The sequence below is a fragment of the Rhinopithecus bieti genome, unplaced genomic scaffold, assembly GCF_001698545.2.
Source record: "Rhinopithecus bieti isolate Rb0 unplaced genomic scaffold, ASM169854v2 scaffold_13400, whole genome shotgun sequence".
NCBI classification, from domain to species: domain Eukaryota; kingdom Metazoa; phylum Chordata; class Mammalia; order Primates; family Cercopithecidae; genus Rhinopithecus; species Rhinopithecus bieti.
The window spans coordinates 3799679-3821471 of NW_016807991.1; the positions used below are offsets into that span (position 1 = coordinate 3799679).

A 21793-nucleotide genomic window follows, 5' to 3' on the forward strand; every position below is an offset into this window, starting at 1 on the left:
TCCATGCTGACGGGTGGGGTTTGCGCCGTGGGATTTGGCGAGAAGTGGAAAATTCTATCTTGCCAAAGAAAGTGTGCCTGAGTTTGCTCCAGCTGGACGATTGGTGGACATACTGGGCCTTGGCTGTGGGGAGAACTGACCGTAACCAGGGGAGCTGTAGAGTGGCGCTTTGAGGCTCTCACCTGTACAGGTGAGCTTTGAGTGAGTAGGGCGCCCCTTCCCCTGGGTATCCGTATGCGACTGCAGACTGCCGGCAGCCCTAACCTGGGCTCCGGGGACCCCCTGCAGGAGTTTGTAGTTCAAGAGAACCTTGAGTTCTCTTGGAGGGGCTACAGAGAGGATTCTGAGCAGGGAACGGGCAGGGAGGGAATGGGTGTGTCAAGGTGACAAGGAAACCCTGGTAGGAAGAGCAGAGCTGCCACAGAAGAGCTGTGGCCCAGCCCGGGGGAAGCTAAGGTCAGAAGTAGCATTTGAGGCTGGGTGCATTGGCTCAGCGCTGTAATCCCAGCACTTTGGGAAGCCAAGGCGGGAGGATCGCCTGAGCCCAAGAGTTTGAGACCAGCCTGGGCAGCATAGTGAGACCTCGTCTCTACAAATAATAGCAAAAATTAGCCAGGCATGGTGGCGTGCACCTGTAGTCCCAGCTACTCAGGAGCCTGAGGTGGGAGGATTGCCTGAGCCCAGGAGGTAGAGGTTGCAGTGAGTCATTATAGCGCCACCACACCCCAGCCTAGGGACAGAGTGAGACCCTGTCTCAAAAAAATAAAATAAAGTGGCATTTGAGGAAAACTGTCTGGGTCTGTGTGAGCAGAGGCACGAGGAGAATTGTGGGAGAGATGGCTCAACTTTATTTTATGAACTGGGATTTGGGGTTTAGTTTTCTTAGGCGATCTTCCCACAGTGGCTAGCTGTGGCAGACAGAACTCAAACTCAGCTCTTGGGCTTCTAATCAGAGTTCACTCCTTTCCTCTGAAGTTAGACTGGGCCCATCTTTGTGGGGACCCCTGGACAGGGTTTCCGGGGTCCAGGGTCATTTGGCATCCCCATTCTTCCTTGAGGCAATGCAGTTTCCCCTTTGGTGTCAGATTAATATGCTTTTAATTACATTAAAATGACACTACATTTGTAAAAATAAAAGAGAAAAAAAGTAACTTTTTCTCTTTTTTTTTCTTTTTTTTAAACTAAGTTGACCAAATTATTTTTTTCTTTAATAATGTATTTTTTAATTTGTAGAGATGGGATCTCACCATATGTTACTCAGGCTAGTCTCACACTCCTGGACTCAAGTGACCCTCCCACCAAAGCTTTGGGATTACAGCTGAGCCACTGTGCCCAGCTGTTACTAACTTTTTTTTTCTTTTTTTGAGACAGGGTCTTGCTCTGTCACCCAAGCTAGAGTGCAGTGGTGCAATCACTGGGAGATGGAGGCTCACTGCAGACTCGACCTCCCAGGCTCAAGTGATTCTCCCACCTCAGCCTTCTGAGTAGCTGGGACTACAAGCGCGTAGCACCATGCACAACTAATTTTGTATTTTTTTCAGAAAGGGGGTTTTGCCATGTTGCCCAGGCTGGTCTCAAACCCCTGGGCTCAAGTGATCCTCCTGCCTCCCAAAGTGTTGGGATTACAGGTGTGAACTGCCATGCCAGACCTGTTAGTATGAATAACTTTTTAATATACCACAACAATAAAAGAAAAAAAGGCCAGGCTTGGTGGCTCACACCTGTAATCCTAGCACTTTGGAAGGCCGAGGTGGGCCGATCGCCTGAAGTCAGGAGTTTGAGACCAGTCTGACCAACATGGAGAAACCCCGTCTCTATTAAATATACAAAATTAGCTGGCCGTGGTGGCACATGCCTGTAATCCCAGCTACTCGGAAAGCTGAGGCAGGAGAATTGCTTGAACCTGGAAGGTGGAGATTGTGGTGACCCAAGATTGCACCATTGCACTCCAGCCTGACCAATAAGAGCGAAACTCCGTCTCAAAACAAACAAAAAATGGCCCATAATCCCAGGTGATCGCTGTTCATTTAAAAAATAGAAAAGGCAATAGGAGCCCATCATGGGAAAAAGGAAATGTAGAAATTGTAAAATTAGAGAGCAAAAAATTAGGCCGGGCATCGTGGCCTAACATGTAATCCCAACACTTAACACTTTGGGAGGCCAAGGCGGGCGGATCATGAGGTCAGGAGTTCGAGACTAGCCTTGCCCATATGGTGAGACTCATCTCTACTTAAAAATGCAAAATTAGCTGGGCATGGTGGTACACGCCTGTAATCCCAGCTACTCAGGAGGCTGAGGCAGTGATCACTAGAACCCAGGAGGCAGAGGTTGCAGTGAGCCGAGATTGTGCCATTGCACTCCAGCCTGGGCAATAGAGTGAGACTTCGTTTCAAAAAAAAAAAAAAAAAGAGGCTAGGCGTGGTGGCTCAAGCCTGTAATCCCAGCACTTTGGGAGGCTGAGGCGGGTGGATCACCTGAGGTCGAGTTCGAGACCAGCCTGGCCAACATGGTGAAACCTCATCTCTACTAAAAATACAAGAAATTGGCTGGGCGTTGTGGCAGGTGCCTGTAATCCCAGCTACCCGGGAGGCTGAGGCAGGAGAATCATTTGAACCTGCGAGGCGGAGGTTGCAGTGAGCCAAGATTGTGTCATTGCACTCCAGCCTGGGCAACAAGAGTGAAATTCCATTCAAAAAAAAAAAAAAAAAAGCAAAAAATTATCCCTCCTGCCTGACAGTCTTTTTCTTTTTTCTCTCTTTTGAGACGAAGTCTCCTCTGTCGCCCAGGCTGGAGCACAGTGGCATGATCTCAGCTCACGGCAACCTCAGCCTCCTAGGTTCAAGCAATTCTTCTGCCTCAGCCTCCCGATTAGCTGGGATAGCAGGCAGGCGCCACCACGCCCGGCTAATTTTTGTATTTTTGTATTTTTTGTAGAGACAGAGTTTCACCATGTTGGCCACGCTGGTCTTGAACTCCTAACTTCAGGTGATATGCCTGCCTCAGCCTCCTAAAGTGCTGGGATTATAGCATGAGCCACTGCACCCGGCCCCTGACAGTCCTTTATCTTCATCCTTCATCCGTCTATCCTTCATCTCTTTAAAAACAAAAAATAAAAAAATAATTAGTCTGGGCGCAGATGCTCACGCCTGTAATCCCAGCACTTTGGGAGGCCAAGGCAGATGGATCATGAGGTCAGGAGATCGAGACCATCCTGGCCAACATGGTGAAACCCTCTCTCTACTAAAAATACAAAAATTAGCTGGGCGTGGTGGTGCGTGCCTGTAATCCTAGCTACTAGGGAGGCTGAGGCAGGAGAATCGCTGGAACCCAGGAGGCAGAAGTTGCAGTGAGCCAAGATCTCACCTCTGCACTCCAGCCTGGCGACAGAGCAAGACTCCATCTCAAAATAATAATAATAATAATAATAATAATAATAATTTAAAGAAAAGATTTTTAGTGTCTTTCTAGGCATCAGGTGTAGTTTTGACTCGTTCCTTGCCGAGTTCTTGCTGTGTGACCTTAGTGTGGTCACTGACCCATGCTGAGCTTTGTTTTCACACATGACAAGATGAGAAAGATCACCAGCACACGTGGCCACACAGCAGGCACCCAATGAGGGTGGGCCCAGCTTCCATGAAGCGTAAAAGGCGTCGGTCACTCCCAGGCCTTGGGGTGGGCACTTGGACCTTTTGGAAGTGCCTGATGGGTTTAGGGAATTTGTCTTCTCTGGAAATCAGCTGATGGCTCATGAATGTCTGATATTTTAAAGTCTCTGGCTGGACATTTTGGCTCATGCCTGTAATCCCAGTGCTTTGGGAGGTGGAGGAGGGAGGATCGCTTGAGCCCAGGAGTTCAAGACCAGCCTGGGCAACAGTGAGATCGCATCTCTACAAAAATTTTTTAAAAAAATTAGCTGGGCATCGGCTGGGCGTGGTGTCTCACGCCTTTAATCCCAGCACTTTGGGAGGCCGAGACAGGCGGATCACAAGTTCAGGAGATCAAGACCATCCTGGCTAGCACAGTGAAACTCTGTCTCTACTAAGAATACAAAAAATTAGCCAGGCATGGTAGCGGGTGCCTGTAGTCCCAGCTGCTCGGGAGGCTGAAGCCGGAGAATGGTGTGAATCTGGGAGGTGGAGCTTGCAGTGAGCTGAGATCGCACCACTGCACTCCAGCCTGGGCGACAGAGTGAGACTCTGTCTCAAAAAAAAAAAAAAAAAATTAGCTGGGCATCGTGGTGTGCACCTGTTGTCTCAGTTACATGGGATCTCAGGAGGATCGCTTGAGCCTAAGAGTTTGAGGCTACAGTGAACTGTGGTGGCACCACTGCACTCCAGCCTGGGTGACAGAGTGAGACCCTGACTCAAAAAAAGAAAAACAGTCTCTGCGGGTCAGAAGTTTTCAGCGAGGACCTTTTCAGGAGTTGAGGGCCGCAGTGGAGGGTGTGGCCTCTCCTAAACTGACCTTGCATTCCAGTGGCCCTTGATGCTCCCCTTGCTCCTTGGGAGGGCCAGGAGTGAGAGCCGGTTGCCTGGGAGTCTTTCCTGGGGTGGGGGTGTCGGGGAGTGGAGGATTAAACTTGCTCTGCATTGTGCTCCAGCTGGGGGGTGCTTGCTGGGTACCCTCTCCTCACCCTGTTGGGCGGCAGGGCAGAGAGCACAGGCCTGTGCTGCTCTGTTGGCATTAAGGAGACTTTCTAGGAATGCCATCGTGCCCCTTTCAACCTTGCTTGGGGAAGGATGTCCTCTCCTGCCAGGACTTCCCAGCCCTTAGGACCCTCCCTTCGGAAGACGAAGTGCTGCCTGGGGCCGGGTGGCCTGTGAGCCCCTGCCCACACTGTGGGAGATCTGCGCATCTCTGGCAAGAGCCTGCAGGAGCCATCTAAGGAGTTTAGTTTCCCCGGGGAGCTATTCGGCCTTTCTGGTCTTTCCAGATGAGTCAAAAGCAGCTGTTGAGATGCCTGAGTTGGGGGCCAGGATGGAGGCCCAAGAGACCGATGTTCTCTCTCCTGGGCTGACTGCTTTGAGCAGCGCTGGCAGCCTGGACTCATTTGTCCTCAGTCCTCAGCTCTGAGAGGCCCTCTTAGCTCTCTTAGGTGATATCGTTCTCAGGGTTCCTCCTGGGGCAAGGCATGCGAGGTCTGCTTGGCAACGCTGTTTTCCTCTGTCAGGAGCAATTTGCAGGGAGAAAACTGGGGTCAGGGCAGGAGATGGGCATCCCCCAGCGGGGCCACCAGCAGTACTTGCCTTCCCCAGCCCTGGCTCCCTAGGAATTCCAAGGAGACCCTCACTCGCTGTGCCCCATGGCCAAGGCTTTGCCTAGGTCCCTTTGGGGTGGCCTTCCCCCCAGCCCTGCCTCTCAGAGGACAGTGACTTTGAATACTCACCCCACTCTTCTTCCCAGGAACCACAGTGAATTCTTGAGCTAGGAGAGGCTGCTCTGGGCGTGGGGACAAGGAGGCTGCAAGGCACCTGACTCTACCCTTCAGGAATCTGGCAGAGACTGGAGCCTTCTCTTCAGACACCTGACTCAGTGTTCCCAGAGTTTGATGAGAGGGACATCTGATGTACATATATATGTGTGTGTGTGTGTGTGTGTGTGTGTATTTTTTTTTTTTTTTTTTTTTGAGACAGAGTCTCGCTCTGTGGCCCAGGCTGGAGTGCAATGGCGTGATCTTGGCTCACTGCAACCTCCCTGGGTTCAAGTAATTCTCCTGCCTCAGCCTCCCCAGTAGCTAGGATTACAGGCACTAGCTACCATGCCCAGCTAATTTTTTGTTTGTTTGTTTGTTTTGAGATGGAGACTCACTCTGTCGCCTAGGCTGGAGTGCAGTGGCGCGATCTCGGCTCACTGCAAGCTCCGCCTCCTGGGTTCACGCCATTCTCCTGCCTCAGCCTCCTGAGTAGCTGGGATTACAGGCGCCTGCCACCATGCCTGGCTAATTTTTTTGTTTTGAGACTGAGTCTCGCTCTATCACCCAGGCTGCAGTGCAGTGGCGCAATCTCAGCTCACTGCAACCTCTGCCTCCCGGGTTCAAGCAATTCTCCTACCTCAGCCTTCTGAGTAGCTGGGATTACAGGCATGCACCACCACGCTTGGCTAATATTTGTATTTTTAGTAGAGAAGGGGTTTCACCATGTTGGTCAGGCTGGTCTCGAACTCCTGACCTCATGTGATCCACCTGCCTCGGCCTCCCAGAGTGCTGAGACTACAGGCGTGAGCCACTGCGCCTGGCCCTCTAGTAAATAATATTTAATATAATTCTGGAATTCTCTGGTGGTCCTGGAGCTTTGGTCAAAGGCAGGGTCCACAAGGGTGTTCCGAACAGGATGTCAGTCTTGACGTCCAAGGGCCCTGGACTTGGCTGGAGACTTGAGGACAGGGGAGGGAAGTTCCCTGAGAACCCTGTGGGGTCCTAACTCAGTGTTTCGTGGGGTCAGTGTTTGGCAGGTACCTTTCCTGGTTAATCCTTAGTCAGTCCTAACTCTTTGTTAATTCATTCAAGTATTTTCTTTTTCTTTTCTTTTCTTTTTTTGAGACGGAGTCTCGCTCTGTCGCCCAGGCTGGAGTGCAGTGGCGCGATCTTGGCTCACTGCAAGCTCCACCTCCCGGGTTCACGCCATTCTCCTGCCTCAGCCTCCCAAGTAACTGTGACTACAGGCGCCCGCCACCACACCCGGCTAATTTCTTGTATTTTTAGTAGAGGTGGGGTTTCACTGTGTTAGCCAGGATGGTCTCAATCTCCTGACCTTGTGATCCGCCTGCCTGGGCCTCCCAAAGTGCTGGGATTACAGGCGTGAGCCACCGCACCCAGCCTGTTCAAGTATTTTCTGATGCCTGTTGTGTGGTTCTACATGTTGGATGTGATCCTTAAACAAAGCAGAGATGTCAGCCATCATGGAAAGTTCTTTCTAAAGGGTGAGAAGCCTGAGTGACAGAAAGTAAAAGTAACCAATAAATTATGTGTTAAAAGGCAATACGGGCTATAGGGTAAAAAGAACTAAAGCAACAATTGCGAACCCGCATGGTAGGGGGCAGGTTACAACTTTAACAGGTGGTTAGAGTGGGCCTCTGCCAGAAGGTGACATTTGAGCAAAGCCTTGAAGGAAGTGAGGGAGCTGTTCAAATAAAATTCCAGTCCCTCCCACGAGGCACTGGGGATGCAGCCATGGATGAGGCCAGCACGATCCCTACCTCCTGGAGCTGACATCTGGAAGCTTCTGGGGACAGCTGTTCCAGTTTTAGGGCAGGTAGGAGGCCCTAGAAAGGGGTCTGATTGGATGGGCTGGGTGGCCTGCCCACGCCAGCCCCAGGCAGGTGGTCCATCTTCTCCCCAGAATGGTTTTGCATTTCCTGGGACTTGACTTTCTGCCAGTCACTTTCCTGGAGAGAAAGTCTGGTGTTAGATTGTGAAAGGGGGCTAACCCCAGGATGGGGGTGCATGCCCACCTTCCACCCCATCTCACAGGCCCGGGGGGGTGCAGCAGAAAGGAAACTTCAGGAGGAGTCTAGGCACGGCGGGAGGATCCTCTTGGGGTTGTGTGGTGGTTGTGGTTCCATAGGATAGATGGTGGGGGGGATGGAGGCTGACCCCAAATGGGGCCCATCCAGCCTGTGAACAGGCAGCCCCTTTGTCCTGGGGGAGAGGCCTGACTTGAGCAGAGGATTCTGGAGTCAGATTGGAATGCAAATTGGGACTTGGATTTTTTTTTTTTTTTTTTCTTAGAAAGCTCTGTCACCCAGGCTGGAGCACAGTAGTGCCATCATAGCTCACTGCAGCCTCAACCTCCTGGGCTCAATTGATCTTCCCACCTCAGCCTCCTGAGTAGCTGGGACTACAAGTGTGAGCCACCATGGCTGGCTAATTTTTAAGTTTTTTGCTGAGACAAGGTCTCCCTAAGTTGCCCAGGCTGGTCTCAAACTCCTAGGTCCTAGATCCTCCTGCCTCAACCTCCCAAAGTGCTGGGATTACAGGCATAAGCCACTGAGCTTGGCAAAGAACTTGGACTCTTATTAACTGTTTGAGCTTGGGGCCACTCCTAATCGATCACTTCATAAGTAATTGTAAGAATTAAATGAGATGGATGTAAAGTGTTAAAGTCACATCCAACCATAGCTAGCTCTTAATACCTTTTACTACTTAACAGCAGCGGGGACGACAGTCCTCTGGTCATGCCCCCATTCCCTCTGGTTTGTGTTCCCCTAGATCCCACTCCATGGAACTGCCCTTCAGTCAAGGTTTGGTTGCTAAGCTGCTGGCCAGGGATCTGCCTGGTACTTCTGGGAGACTGGGCTTCCCAGGACTACATGGGCACTTGCAAAGCAGCTACAGGCATCTGAGTTGGCACAGATGCCGCAGGGGTCAGCAGCTGCCTCTGTGGTTTAGATCCCTACCCACCACTACCATCAGAGTAGGAGGTGCAGGGGCGGATTCACATCCGTCAAACAGGAGGCCACAGCCACACTCAGGCCTCACACAGGATGTTGCAGAGGGGAAGGCAGCTTCTTAATCAGCAGCAGGCTGTGGGGAGCACAAGCGAAGAGGAGAGGAGAGCATGGGACATCAGGCGGCACGCCCTGAGAGCAGGCAGCTGGCACTGGGTGCGGCCCGTGGCCATCTCTGGTTTGGGCTGGGTCTGGAGTCCTGCCGCTGGGTGTGGACTCTCCCAGCAGATCAATGAGATCAATGGAACTTCCCAAGCTATGGAGGGAGCTTCTTGAGGGCTGGCCCCTCCCACATCTCCAGGCCAGAGGGCTGGCTCGGCTTGGCCAAGCCTTGGTCTCACAGAGACAAATTAGCCCAGGTGCCCCAAACAGTGACAGGACGGGAGAAGCAGTCTGACCTGGGAATCCCCTCTCCTCTCTGGGGCACAATCACATCTGCCACTTAGAGCAAGGGGGGCCCCAGGCAAGACCAGCCCTGTGCAGTTATTCTCTCTCTGCCTCCACTGGTCTCTTTCCCGAGCTCTTGAGATGGAAGGTGGGCCAGGGTGTGGATTTTCTGGCCTATCACCAAGTGGAGAGCGCTCCTGTTCTTTCCAGGTGGGTGTCCGGGTGTGTGAACACCTGTCCTAGACCCGGAAGAGTTTTGCTGGCCAGCTGCAGAGGTGGGGGAGTGGAACAGTGAGGAGGCAGGGAAACTGGCCAATCAGCTGCCCGCAGGGAGCTCTCAGGCTGGTTCCACATACAAGGCACAGGCTTGGGTAGAAAGTGAATGGGAACCAGCCACAAGGCAGCAAACCTCATGCGGCCCAGCTCTAAACCCTGGCGCCCGCCACAAGGGAACAGAGCAGGGCAGAACAAGGAGGGTGGCTCAGAGGCTGGTCTGGTGACAGGCCGGAGTGGAGACTGAGGTTGGATGGCCTTTACAAGTTAGTGGGGGGGGAGAAGGTTTTCCTAAGAAGTCTCATCTCAGAGGTGGCACTCTGGCTAGTTGGCAACTCCAGTGACTACCCTAGACCGTTTCTGGTGTTAGACTTGGGGACTTGTGGCTCCTGAACTTGTCTCTTCTCCACGTTCCTCCCAGGTGTGTCACTTAAGTGCACAGCACCTTAGAGTTTGCCAAGCCCGCTCTCTGGCCCCGCTTTAAAGCCTCGGGACGATGGAATAGAAAAGTCCTTTCTACTCAGGACCCTGAAGCCCACAATCGCACAGCTAGTCCCACCGGCCTGTCTCCCCAGCCTTCTGGGCCTAACTATTGGGTGTCTCTAGGGGGTACCTCTCCCTCCTCAGGTTGCGGTGGCTGGAGAGGAGCCCACGCCTGGTGAGCACAGGAACATTCCACCAGCAGGACGGGCTGGACCCACCCTCCCGCCTGACCATGCCTGGGGCCTCATCCCTTCTCTCGTTTGATCCTCTTATCCACCCTGCCTAGGAGGCAGATAAACAAAAAGGAGAAAAAAGAATCACCACTAATCCCATAACCCTTCCAAGTACATTGTCAAACATAAGTATTTTTAATAGATTCTGCCTGATTCTTGGATTCTTTGTACATACAGTCCCATGCCATGAAATGGTCTTTTGTCTATTTATTTATTTATTTATTGCGATGGAGTCTCGCTCTGTTACCCAGGCTGGAGTGCAGTGGCATGATCTGGGCTCACTGCACCCTCCACCTCCCGAGTTCAAGCAATTCTCCTGCCTCAGCCCTCCGAGCAGCTGGGGTTACAGGCACCTACCACCATGCCCGGCTAATATTTTTAGTAGAGACGGGGTTTTGCCATGTTGGCCAGGCTGCTCTCAAACTCCTGACCTCAAGTGATCCACCCACCTCGGCCTCCCAGAGTGGTGGGATTACAGACGTGAGCCACAGCACCTGGCCCTTTTGTTCCTTTTAATGACTGCAAGCCTTTTGTCACAGGCCTGAGCACACTTCACCTGTCCCCTGTTGTGGGCCATTTAGGTTGCTTCTGTTTTTTTCTGACAGTTTCATAAACAGCACATCAAGGCCAGGAGACATGCATGAGGCTGGGAGGCTGTCCCTGTCCGCCGCGGTTTTAACGGAGCATTTTATCCTAAGGTGTGTTTCTTCCCCATCTGAACCCATCTTGACCCTTCTCAGGACTCTGAGATAAAATGGTCCCTTTACCCGTTAGGATAAAATGATCCCAGGCTGGATGCGGTGGCTCATGCCTATAATCCCAGCACTTTGGAGGCCAAGGCGGGTGGATCACTTGCGGTCAGGAGTTCCAGACCAGCCTGGCCAACATGGTAAAACCCCGGCTCTACTAAAATTACAAAAAAATCAGCCGGGCGTGGTGGTGGACACCTGTAATCCCATAATCCCAGCTACTCAGGAGGCTGAGGCAGGAGAATTGCTTGAACCTAGGAGACATAGTTGCAGTGAGCCAAGATCACACCACTGCACTCCAGCCTGGGGGACAAAGTAAGACTCCGTCTCCAAAAAAAAACCCCTTAAAACCATGGTGGACAGGGACAGCCTCCCAGGACTCTGAGAATGGTCAGGATGGGTTCAGATGGGAAGGTTTTTTCGAAGGTGACTTCTTTTTTTTTTTTGAGACAGTCTCTCTCTGTTGCCCGGGCTGTAGTGCAGTGGTACAATCTTTGTTCACTACAGCTTCCGCCTCCTGGGTTCAAGCGATTCTCCTGCCTCAGCCTCCTGAGTAACTGGGACCACGTGGCGCCCGTCACTATGCCTGGCTAATTTTGTGTCTTTTTAGTAGAGACGAGGTTTCGCTGTGTTGGCCAAGCTGATCTCAAACTCCTGGCCTCAAGTAATTCGCCCGCCTTGGCCTCCCAAAGTGCTGAGATTACAGGCATGAGCCACTGGGCCCAGTATGGAAGGGGGCCGGGCTGATTGAGCCGGCAAGAAGGTATTTCAGACAGAATAGCAGGGACCATAGTGAATGGAGCCAGGGTAGGGCTGAATAGATGGAGCAGCCAGCGCAGGGCCAAGGAGAGAGGGCCAGGGACAGGGAAGAGGGAACGGGGCAGAGGGCAGGCCCCATCAGGTCCCTGCCTAGGACAGCTCAGGAGGCCCACTTTGTCATCTCTCTCGTGTCATCTACACAGATCTCTGCATTGGGCCCCCCACTTGTCTTCATCCTGAAACATACAAGCCTCTCTCATCTTGAAGCTTTGCAGCTGTTGTTCCTTCTGCCTAATGCACTGTGCCCCAAGTTGTCTGTGGCTGGCCCCTTCCCACCAGTCAGTCTCAGTGGAGACCTCCCCTCCTTCCTCTGTTCATTCATTCATTCAACAGATAACGAGTGAGCCCTCGCTGTGTGCACTCAGATACAGCAGTGAATAAAAGGACAAAAGACCTTGAATAGGAAAAAGAAAGCTACTGCGTGTGGAGGATTACACAGGTGATCAGCATGATTAATAAGTAAACTATTCAGTGTTTCCAAGCGTGGCCAGGTCCAAGGAGAAAAGCGACGCAGGGAAGGAGAGAGAACGTCCCAGGAGATTGCAGCTTCAGGTAGGGTAGGACATGAAGGTATCTGGAGGAAAGTGACCCAGGCAGTAGGAACAGGGAACGCACAGGCTCTGACAAGGAATGGTCACTGAGACCTCTCAGCCACCAAAGCCTAGTTGCTGGATCGCTGGATCTTCGCATCCCCTTTTTTTTCTTTCTTTTGGTTCTTTTTTTTTTTTTTCAGAAACAGAGTCTTGCTCTGTGGCCCAGGCTGGAGTGCAGTGGTCCAGTCGCAGCTCACTGCAGCCTCGAACTCCTGGGCTCCACTGATCTTCCTGCCTCAGCCTCCCAAGTAGCTGGGACCACAGGTGCTTGCCGCTGTGCCTGGCTAATGCTTCTTGTTTGTTTGTTTGTTTTGAGACAGAGTTTCACTCTGTCATCTAGGCTGGAGTGCAGTGGTGTGATAATAGCTCGCTGCAGCCTCAACCTCCCAGGCTCAGGCAGTCCTTCCACCTCAGCGTCCTGAGTAGCTGGGACCACAGGTGCATGCCACCATGCCCAGCTAATTTTGTTTTTATTATTTGTAGAGATAGGGTCTCCCTATGTTGCCCTGGCTGGTCTTGAACTCCTGAGCTCAAGTGATCCTCCCACCACAGCCTCCCAAAGTGTTTGGATTACAGGCATGAACCACTGTGCCCAGCCCTCCTTTCTTTTCAAAATTTTTATTGTTCCATGTAAATTTGAAAAAATCTCCTTTCCTTTTTTTTTTTAGAGACAGGGTCTCATTATGTTGCCCAGGCTGGTCTCCAACTCCTCAAGTGATCCTCCCACCTTGGCCTCCCAAAGTGCTGAGATTATAGGAGTGAGCCACTGTGCCCAGTCCATCTTTTTTTTTTTTTCAATCAGAGATAGGTCTAACCTCTGTCAGAAATCATCCCATTTTCTGGTTACTTCTTTTTCATACAGAGTCTCACTCCGTCACCCAGACTGGAGTGCAGTGGTGCGATCTCAGCTCACTGTAACCCACCTCCCAGGTTCAAGTGATTCTCCTGCCTCAGCCTCCTGCGTAGCTGGAACTACAGGTGTGCCCCACCACGCTCAGCTAATTTTTTTTTTTTTTTTTTTGAGGTGGAGTCTCGCTCTGTCGCCCGGGCTGGAGTGCAGTGGCCGGATCTCAGCCCCCTGCAAGCTCCGCCCCCCGGGTTCCCGCCATTCTCCTGCCTCAGCCTCCCGAGTAGCTGGGACTATAGGCACCCGCCATCTTGCCCGGCTAGTTTTTTTGTATTTTTTAGTAGAGACAGGGTTTCACCGTGTTAGCCAGGATGGTCTCGATCTGCTGACCTCGTGATCTGCCCATCTCGGCCTCCCAAAGTGCTGGGATTATAGGCTTGAGCCACCGCACCCGGCCGATCAGCTAATTTTTGTATTTTTAGTAGAGGCAGGGTTTCACCATGTTGGTCAGGCTGATCTCGAACTCCTGACCTCAAGTGATCCGCCCGCCTCGGCCTCCCAGAGTGCTGGGATTACAGGTGTGAGTTACTGCGGCTGTCTGGAAATCATCCCGTTTTCTGATTTGCGTCCCGTGAAGTGTCTGTTGCTCCCCTGTCACTGCTGTATCCCTGTCCTAGGACAGTGTCTGCTCCATGCCAAGCTCCTGCTCCTTCTATGCAATCCTTGTGGGAGGGAGTGCCATCCACCTTTACAGAGGAGCTGTCTCTGGAGGCCGTGCGGCTCAGGGGAGCTGTGCTGTGCTGTGATGGCGAGCCCTGGCCTGTTGGCTCCTAGCCCAGGGCTCTTTCCCTCACAACCCTACAACCCCTGGCTCCCTCTAGGAGTGGGCTGAGTAGGTAGGACCTGTTCTTACCAGGCAGCTCTAGGCCTGGCTTCCTGACGTTTCTCTGCAGAGACCTGCTTGTCTGGGCTGGGGAGCTGAGGAGCCACCTGGAGGTGAGCCCCGCCAGGCCTAGACCAGCCCCCTCTTCAAGGAAGCGTGGTGCTTTTCCATGCCTTGACCTGGGCAGTAGGTTGATTGGAGTGAGGGGATGCCATGCCCACCCTGCCTTGGTCCTCCTGGCTCCATCACCCCACGCCCATGAGGTCCCAGCCCCGTGTGGGAAGAGCAGCAGGTCCATACAAGGCCACCAGCTCTGCCCAGCCAGACCTCGCCAGCACCCTGTCAGCAGTGGCCAGTCACCAGGCCCCAGACTGCTGGTTGGGCTCTGAGCGGCCAGCATCTGGGAGCATGTCTGCGCGTGTCCCTGCCTTTTAACTTCAGGGGTGTCTTTGGGCATCCTTTGTTCTGTAATTATCCATCCTTCACTGCTACCCAGAGAGAGCCCTTCTGACTTGCGGACCAGTCCAAGTTCTGCCGCTTCCTACTTGGTGACGTTGGACACGGTGTTTTGCTGCTGTGGTCTGTTTCCTTGCCTGTCTAGTGGGGACGTTCCGCTTACCTTTCAGACGGCTTCCCAGATCAGGGTGGTGTGAGGGGCTCCATGCTCACAAACTCAATGCCAAGGAAAGGAGGTGGCCAGGACATTCAGCGGCCCATGACTGTGGCTCTCTGGGTGCTGGGGTTTAGGGAGGATTTTCTCCTCTGTATTTGCTTTTTCTACAATGGTCACAGATTACTTGAGCAAAATGTTTTTTGTTTTTTGTTTTTTTTTCAGACGGAAGTCTCGCTCTTTCACCCAGGCTGGAGTGCAGTGGTGTGAGCTTGGCTCACTGCAAGCTCCGCCTCCCGGGTTCACACCATTCTCCTGCCTCAGCCTCCTGAGTAGCTGGGACTACAGGTGCCCACCACCACGCCCAGCTAATTTTTTATACTTTTAGTAGAGACGGGGTTTCACCGTGTTGGCCAGGATGGTCTCCATCTCCTGACCTCGTGATCCTCCCGCCTCGGCCTCCCAAAGCGCTGGGATTAGAGCAAAATGTTTTAAATGGAATAGGATGCAGAGGGTCTGGTACACTCACTCCCTGCTGCATGGCAGGTGCTCCAGGGAGCATTTGGGTGGGTGGGTGGTGCTCGGTGTCTGTGCCCTCCTGACCCAGTGGGGTTCTCCTGATGCATTTGGTACACCCTGTCTTCCTCCTTCCTGCCGGCACCTCCTCCCAGCCCCCAGTTCTGCCTTGTCACCTTTAAGCCTGTGTGGAGTCTTCGGCACGAATGGCCCTGTGCTCTCTTGTCCCCTCCCTGGAGTCTGCAGGCTGTGGTCGCTCTCCAGGGAGCCCCCACCAAGCTTCCTCTGACTTCTGACCCAGTGACCTTGGCCTGGGCCCCGGGTGGGGGTGTGAGCCCTCCAGGAGTCCAACTGGTTTATGAGCGTGAGCTGCCCTCCCCCAGGCTGGAACGCTGGGCCGGCAGATCCGGTGTCCCCTCACTTCCATTCCAGAAGCCCTCGGGGCATTCTGTGCCTGTTCTCTGAACTGCCTTGGGACCTTGGATCAAGTGGGCCCTGGGAATTTCCGGCCACCTGCCCTTCCCCAGCAAAGTGGGAGCCCCACCTCTGGTCTGACCCCTCCAAAATGTGAAGGCAGGAACATCCTGGACTGACCCTCTTTTTCACTTTCCCCAGAAGGTGACAACGCCCTGGGGGCTGGTTCCTGGTGTTCGTTTTGAGGTAACTGACCCTGCAGATCCTTTCACTCAAGGGGATGTGGCTCTGCTTTTTTTTTTTTTTTTTTTTTTTTTTTTTGAGGCGTTGTTTTTGCTCTGTTGCCCAGGCTGGAGTGCAATGGCCTGATCTTGGCTCACTGCAACCTCCGCCTCTTGAGTTCTAGCAATTCTCCTGCCTTAGCCTCCCAAATAGCTGGGATTACAGGCGTCCATCACCACACCCGGCTAACTTTTGTATTTTTAGTAGAGACAAGGGTTCATCATGTTGGCCAGGCTGGTCTCAAACTCTTGACCTCATGTGATCCACCTGCCTCGGCCTCCCAAAGTGCTGGGATTACAATACTGCCTCTTTTTCACAGTGTGATTTTGCAAAATCAGATCACCCTCCCAGCATAGCAAGCCCTCGGTTCCTCTGCCCGAAGACACCCCCAACTCTGCCACCCACGTTACCTACCTTCTCCCACCCTGCCCAGATCACATGGGACCCTATCATATGCAAAGTCCTGATCTGATGGTTAATTTTTGCCACCTCCCAAGAACCAGAATTCCTTCAAACCTCAGCTTAGATGCCTTCTTCTCAAATATGACCTGCCCTCCCCACTTCGGGCCAGGTGTTCCCTCTCCCTCCTGCAGTCCGAGCACTCAACACTGGGCTGCCCTGTCTCTACCTGCCCCTGCCTGGAGTACACGCCTCCAGGGTGGGGCCTGAATCTGCTTCCTTCCCCCATCCTGCTGGGAGTGGACGGAGCTGTGCCCAGGGTGGGCCTTCTCTGTGTTTCCCAAGGACGGGCCTTGCTGTCCTGTGGTCAGCAGGAGGCTGAGCTACTGGAAGCCAGAAGCTGGAGCACGGAGGCTCCTTCCCCTTCCCCCAAGGATAGGATAATCCAGAAATAGTTTCCCCTTGGGCTGGGAATGGATTCTATGGTGGGTGGAGAGTTTGGGGGCCTTGAGCTGGTTTCTTATTGGGAGCAGATTTCTCCTGATTATTCTCCACTTGGGCCCATGGGAAAGAGAACCTTTCTGAGCACACCCCATGAAAGCACAGGGAAGCTGGACTGGGGCTAGCCAGAGAGAGGGGACAGGACCGGCAGAGACCCCGGGCGCAGTGGCAGGGGCCAGCACCCCCAACTGAGTGCCCTGTACCACCCGTGCCCACTCGAGTTCCTCGTAGCTGTGGCTGGTTGGAGAGGCTGAGGCCGAGCGTCCCTGGACAGCCTTCCCCGAGGGCAGAAGGAGGAAGCATTTGCCTGGTGCCCTGGCCTGGAGTCACTGCAGGCCTCACCCCTGCCCCGACTTGGGCTCTGATCTGGGAAGGATAGCCTTGGTGTTTCTACCTTCCGAAAGACTTGAGAGGAAGAGGCTTGCGAAGTTTCCCTTTCTGCTTAGCTGGAGTTTCATGGCTTCTCGGAAAACAGGTTAACAATTAAGCTAATTAACCTCAGGGCCCGCTGGCCCTCCTTGTGCTTATAAAGCCAGGCTAAATGGCTTCCTCCCCCAGCTTTTCCTGCCCCCATTATAAGGCCACAGGTGGTGAGAGCCTTCAGCCCTGAGGTGGGCCGGCCTCTAGATCTGAGCGTGGGGAAGCCAGGGTGCATGGGCGGTCACTGTGAAGCCGGCCTGGCCCCACGGTGGCTGCCTACTGGACTCGGAGAGAGAGGCCCCGTTCCACCTGTTTGGGCCGGGCCTAATCGATACCTGAGTGCCAGGACAGGCCCCTGCAACTCCTTCTGTTTCTCCAGGTCTCCAGTGGGGGCTGCAGACTAAGCAAAATGAGGCGGTTCCTGAGGCCGGGGCATGACCCTGTGCGGGAGAGGCTCAAGCGGGACCTGTTCCAGTTTAACAAGGTAAGTTAGGGAGAGCAGGGAAGATGACCCCCAGGTTTTGGGCCGGGCTGCTTAGGCTGGGGCTGAGGCATCTCTTACCTGGATTAAGGTACAGCTCTTATGTGGCTGCCTGCAGTGCCTCTTGGGACTCAGACTTTGGAAATGGGGCCTGGTTAAAGGGCTTTTATAGGTTGCCCTCACGAGTTGGAACTTCTCATCCCAAGGCTTTCACTGGCTGTGTGACTTCTGCAAGTCACCCCACCTCATCGAGCCTCAGTTTCCCTACCTGTATCATGGGAATAAAACGATCTGCCTTGCCTACCTCAGCACAGGATTGTCATGGAGGCTTAGGGACTCATGAGATGAAAGGATGCAGTCTGCAGGGGTGATAATGTTCCAGTTCCCTTGGGGCCCTGGAGTCACAGGCCATGGCTGTTTCTCCCTTCTCAAATTGCCCCTGAAGGAAAATGCAGCTCCCCTGCAGGCTGAACACGTGATTCCTACGGCTCTGGCCAGGGTGAGTGGGGAGAGGTGCCCAGGAGAATGAGCCAGAGTTGACCTCGGACTACCCCAATCCCAAACCTGCACCTGGGATACCAGAAGCCCTGTGGAGTTTCCCTTCAGGAGCCTGGGGCCTGAGAAGGTCAGGACCGGCCTGGGCCTAGGAGGCGTGCAGTGTGGCTCTTAAACTCCTGGGCCACCGAGCTGTGTGGGGCCTTGGGGGACAAATACCTTCTCACTTGTGCTTTGGCCCCTCTGCTGGGAAGGTGGGCTGCAGGAACCGGGACACTGTGATGCTCTTCCCCGGGGATCCAGGACCCTCCCAGCATGCTGGGGGCTGGACATGTGGCTTTCGTTGGGGGCTTCCATTTGGGCTCCCCTGCCCCCGAAATGAAGCAGTGGATATGAGACCAGACAGTCTGGAAGAGGGATGTCTCCCTGTGGAGAAAGAGGAATTCTCTTTGGTTGTATTTTTGTTTCTGATTTGAGAAGTGTAGAAGTCAGCCTCCCCAGGTGCAAACCCAACTTTGCCACGTAGAAGCTGGATGGCCGTATGCCTGTCGCCCACACCATAGGCTTGTTAAGGGCATACGTGGGATGAGGTAACTTAAGTGCTAGGCACAGTGGCCCAGGAATGCTGGCTGCTGCTCTGGGCTGGATGGGACCTCCCTGACCTCTCTGTTGGGAGAGGTGGGTCGTGGGTTGGAGGGACCTCCCTGAGAGAGGCGGGTCGGTGCTGCCAAGCTGCCCTGCCCTTTCCCTCTGGGGCTCTTAGCCTGGGAGGAGTTGGTGTCCCTGATGGAGCTTTGCCACAAAGACATTCGCCTCTGGAATTAGGGCTTTCCTACGCCAACGTGCTTCCCGCCAGCTCACTTTTGGGCCTTGGGTATGGGGGTGCAGGTGTTGGGAATGGGAGACCTCAGGACACCTACAGCCTCCTACCCTTGCTCTGGAGGGAGTAGCCTATGGGTGCTGGGTCTCAAAGCTTCAGTGTCCACAGGGGACGGAAGGGAGCTAGGTGACCCCCATCTGCCTGCAGTCTCTCACTCTGAAAAGGTGGCAGAAACCAGACAGGCTCAGCAAACAGGGCTGAGCACCCCCCAACCCCTGTCCCCTCGCCCCTTTGCCCCAAATTCTGTCTGTGCAGCTGAGTGAGGCTGAGGTGGAGTTGGGGCGAGGAGTTGTCCCTCCCTCTTTCTCCTATCCCCCAGGGATGTCCCCAAACTTGACTGTTCCACTCCCAGGCCTGGGGGTGGCAGAGGGAGGCTCCTGGGTCTCCTGCTCTGCCTTCCTCTTTCCATTCAAATGCAAGAAGCATGCATTGAGCACTTCCTGGATCCGTGGCCCAAGGCTTAGCGCTGTGGGAATCTCATTGGGCCTCTGCCCTCCACTTTCACAGTCTGCAGGAGGGAGGAGGCTGATGGCTTGACATTTCGGGCCCTGGGAGTGGAGAGGAGGAAGGGGAGAGCCCGGGGAATTCGGGAGCAGGGTAGACTCATCCAGGCTTGGGGAGTGTGGTGGGGCCAGCAGGGTGGGATTGGAGGATGAGGCCAGATCCCGGAGGATTTGGGATCCCGTCTGCTCTGCCCTTCCCCAGCCCCGGCTGTGAGGCAGGGAGGCTGCTGGCGTCTGGGCCTGATCTGACCCTGCCGCCCCAGGGGGTTGTGAGCAAGGGAGTGAATAGTGGTCCCATTTGCAATATAGGAAAGATAAACCTGGAGATGTTTTTACCCTTTGGGCAAAGCAGGTAAGCTCAGAGTAGTTAGTAGTCATTGCGGTGACTAGATAGGTGACAGCCCAGAAGGAAGGGGCTGGAAGCCCAGCCGGTGGGGACTGGGGACAAGGCATGATTGAGCAGGGTTTCTCCGCTTCAGCACTCGCAGACATTTGAGGCTGGCTGTGCTGTGGAGGCTGTCCTGTGCATTGCAGATTATTTAGCAGTGTCCCTGGTCCTATCCACCAGATGCCAGTGGCATATACATACACACACACCTGTCAAGATGTGACAACCAAGAATGTTTCCTAAGGGGTAAAATCGCTCCTGGTTTCAGACCCATGGAATAGAGAACTGTTCAGGGCATCCGACTGCCAAGATCTGCTGATGGGGCAGTAAAGAGAGGGGGCGGGGAGGGGAGGTGGGTGTCCAGGATGACCGTGGAGGTTCTGACCTGGGTGGGTGGTGGTGCCAGGTCTTGGGAGGGGGAGCCCAGGCCAGGAGTAGTGAAGAGCAGATTTGAGGAAAAGTAATATATTTTGAACGTTTTGATTTGGACACAATTGCAACAGTGCTCTCCATTTACGGAGAGGTAGCTTGCCAGGAGGTGAGTGGTGCCGACTGCCTGGCTCACCAGCTGTGTGACCTTGAGTAGGTCACGTGCCTCTGAGATAATGATGATCAGAGCCCCTCCATCCATATAGTTGGTGTGAGGACTACAAGAGTTCCTGCGTGAATCGAAGGCCACGCCTGGCTGGCAGCCACAGTGTCCAGCAGCACCGTGCTATGGTGGGTGTCATGTGGCTTGAGGTTGAGCTGGGGGAGCCTTGGGACAGGTCCAGCAGACGGTGGGATACCCAGGGCTGGAGCCTGGAGCAGCAAGTGTGCTGTTGGCGTAGGTGAGGGTCAGGCCCCAGACAGCGTTCATGCCTGGCAACTCAGGTCATCTCTTCCAATGGTCCTGGAAGGCCAGTCTGCTGGGTGCTATGACAGCTAGGACAGTGGCGCCATCACAGCTTGATCCCAGGTGGCTTGTAGCCACTGGCTTCTGAACCAGTTCTGGCCTTTTCCTCCAACACCTTCTGGCTCGATTCCTTTACACCCACACCAAGCCCAATGCCTCAAAGAGAGCAAGGACATCGCCCGGGGGGCCCTGAGAGGGAGACGTCCTGTTTCTTTGGCTTCAGTACCTGCAGAGGATCTGTGATTGCAAACAGTCTCTGAACTCTGCCAGGGGCTGGCTGTCAGAGTGGTAACTCCAGTTCACCGAAGGCTATGTGCCAGGCATCCGAGGGGCCAGGTAGTGGTTAGGGGCAGGGACTTTGTAGCCACATGGCCTGGGTCTAGATGCTGGGTCTGTTGCTTCCTCATTGTGTAAGACACAGTGGACGCATTACTTAGCCTGTCTGTTCTTTCGTTTCCTCATCTGTAAAATGGGCATTGTAGGGGAGCAAAAACTGGCTTCCCTCCAGCCTTCTAGGTTCTTTGGTGGGGCTATGAATTAAATTGACAGGAGGCCGGGTGCAGTGGCTCACGCCTGTAATCCCAGCACTTTCGGAGGCTGAGGTGGGTGGATCACGTGAGGTCGAGAGTTAGAGACCAGACTGGCCAACATAGCGAAAACCCCTCTCTACTAAAAATATAAAAATCAGCTGGATATGGTGGCCCACACCTGTGGTTCCAGCTACGAGGGAAGCTGGGGCAGGAGACTCAGTTGAACCCTGGAGGTGGAGGTTGCAGTGAGCCGAGATCACCCCACTGCACTCTAGCCTGGGTGACAGAGTGAGACCCTGTGTCAAAAAAACAATAATAAATGACTGGGGTGGGGTGTGACCAGGTTATAGGAAGGGGAGGGGAGGAAGTGTATGGTGACTGAAGGTTGTCTTGTTATGCAGAGAAGGTCTCTTGGTAATGAAAGTTGCCTTGGAGAAGCCTTCTTCCTGATACAGATATGGGCTGAGCATACATGATCAGAAAATCTGAAATCCCAAATGCTCCAAAATCTGAGTTTTTGAAGTGCCAACATGACACTGAAAGGGAGTGCTCATTGGAGCGTTGCAGATTTTGAAATTTTGGATTTGGGATGCTCGACTGATAAATATAATGTAAATATTCCAAAATCCAAAAGATTCTGAAATCTAAAACACTCTAGTCCCAGTCATGTTAGATGAGGGATATTCAGCCTGTACTTGACTAATGTAGGTTTCCTTTGTGGATGTAAATTTCTTTTACAAAAGGACAGCTTTTCTTTTCTTTTCCTT

The 21793-nt window shown here is 53.5% G+C and overlaps 1 protein-coding gene across 8 annotated transcripts in view; it reads left to right on the forward strand.

The window, feature by feature from the left end:
• Positions 1-21793, forward strand: part of LLGL2 (LLGL scribble cell polarity complex component 2) — a 57871-nt gene that overhangs the window by 736 nt on the left and 35342 nt on the right. For all 8 annotated transcript variants that reach the window (XM_017884661.1, XM_017884666.1, XM_017884667.1 and 5 more), the window contains exon 2: positions 17234-17338. In XM_017884661.1, coding sequence (XP_017740150.1) covers positions 17264-17338 — 75 coding nt within the window. In that variant the 5' untranslated portion in view covers positions 17234-17263. The remainder of the gene's footprint in view (positions 1-17233; positions 17339-21793) is intronic.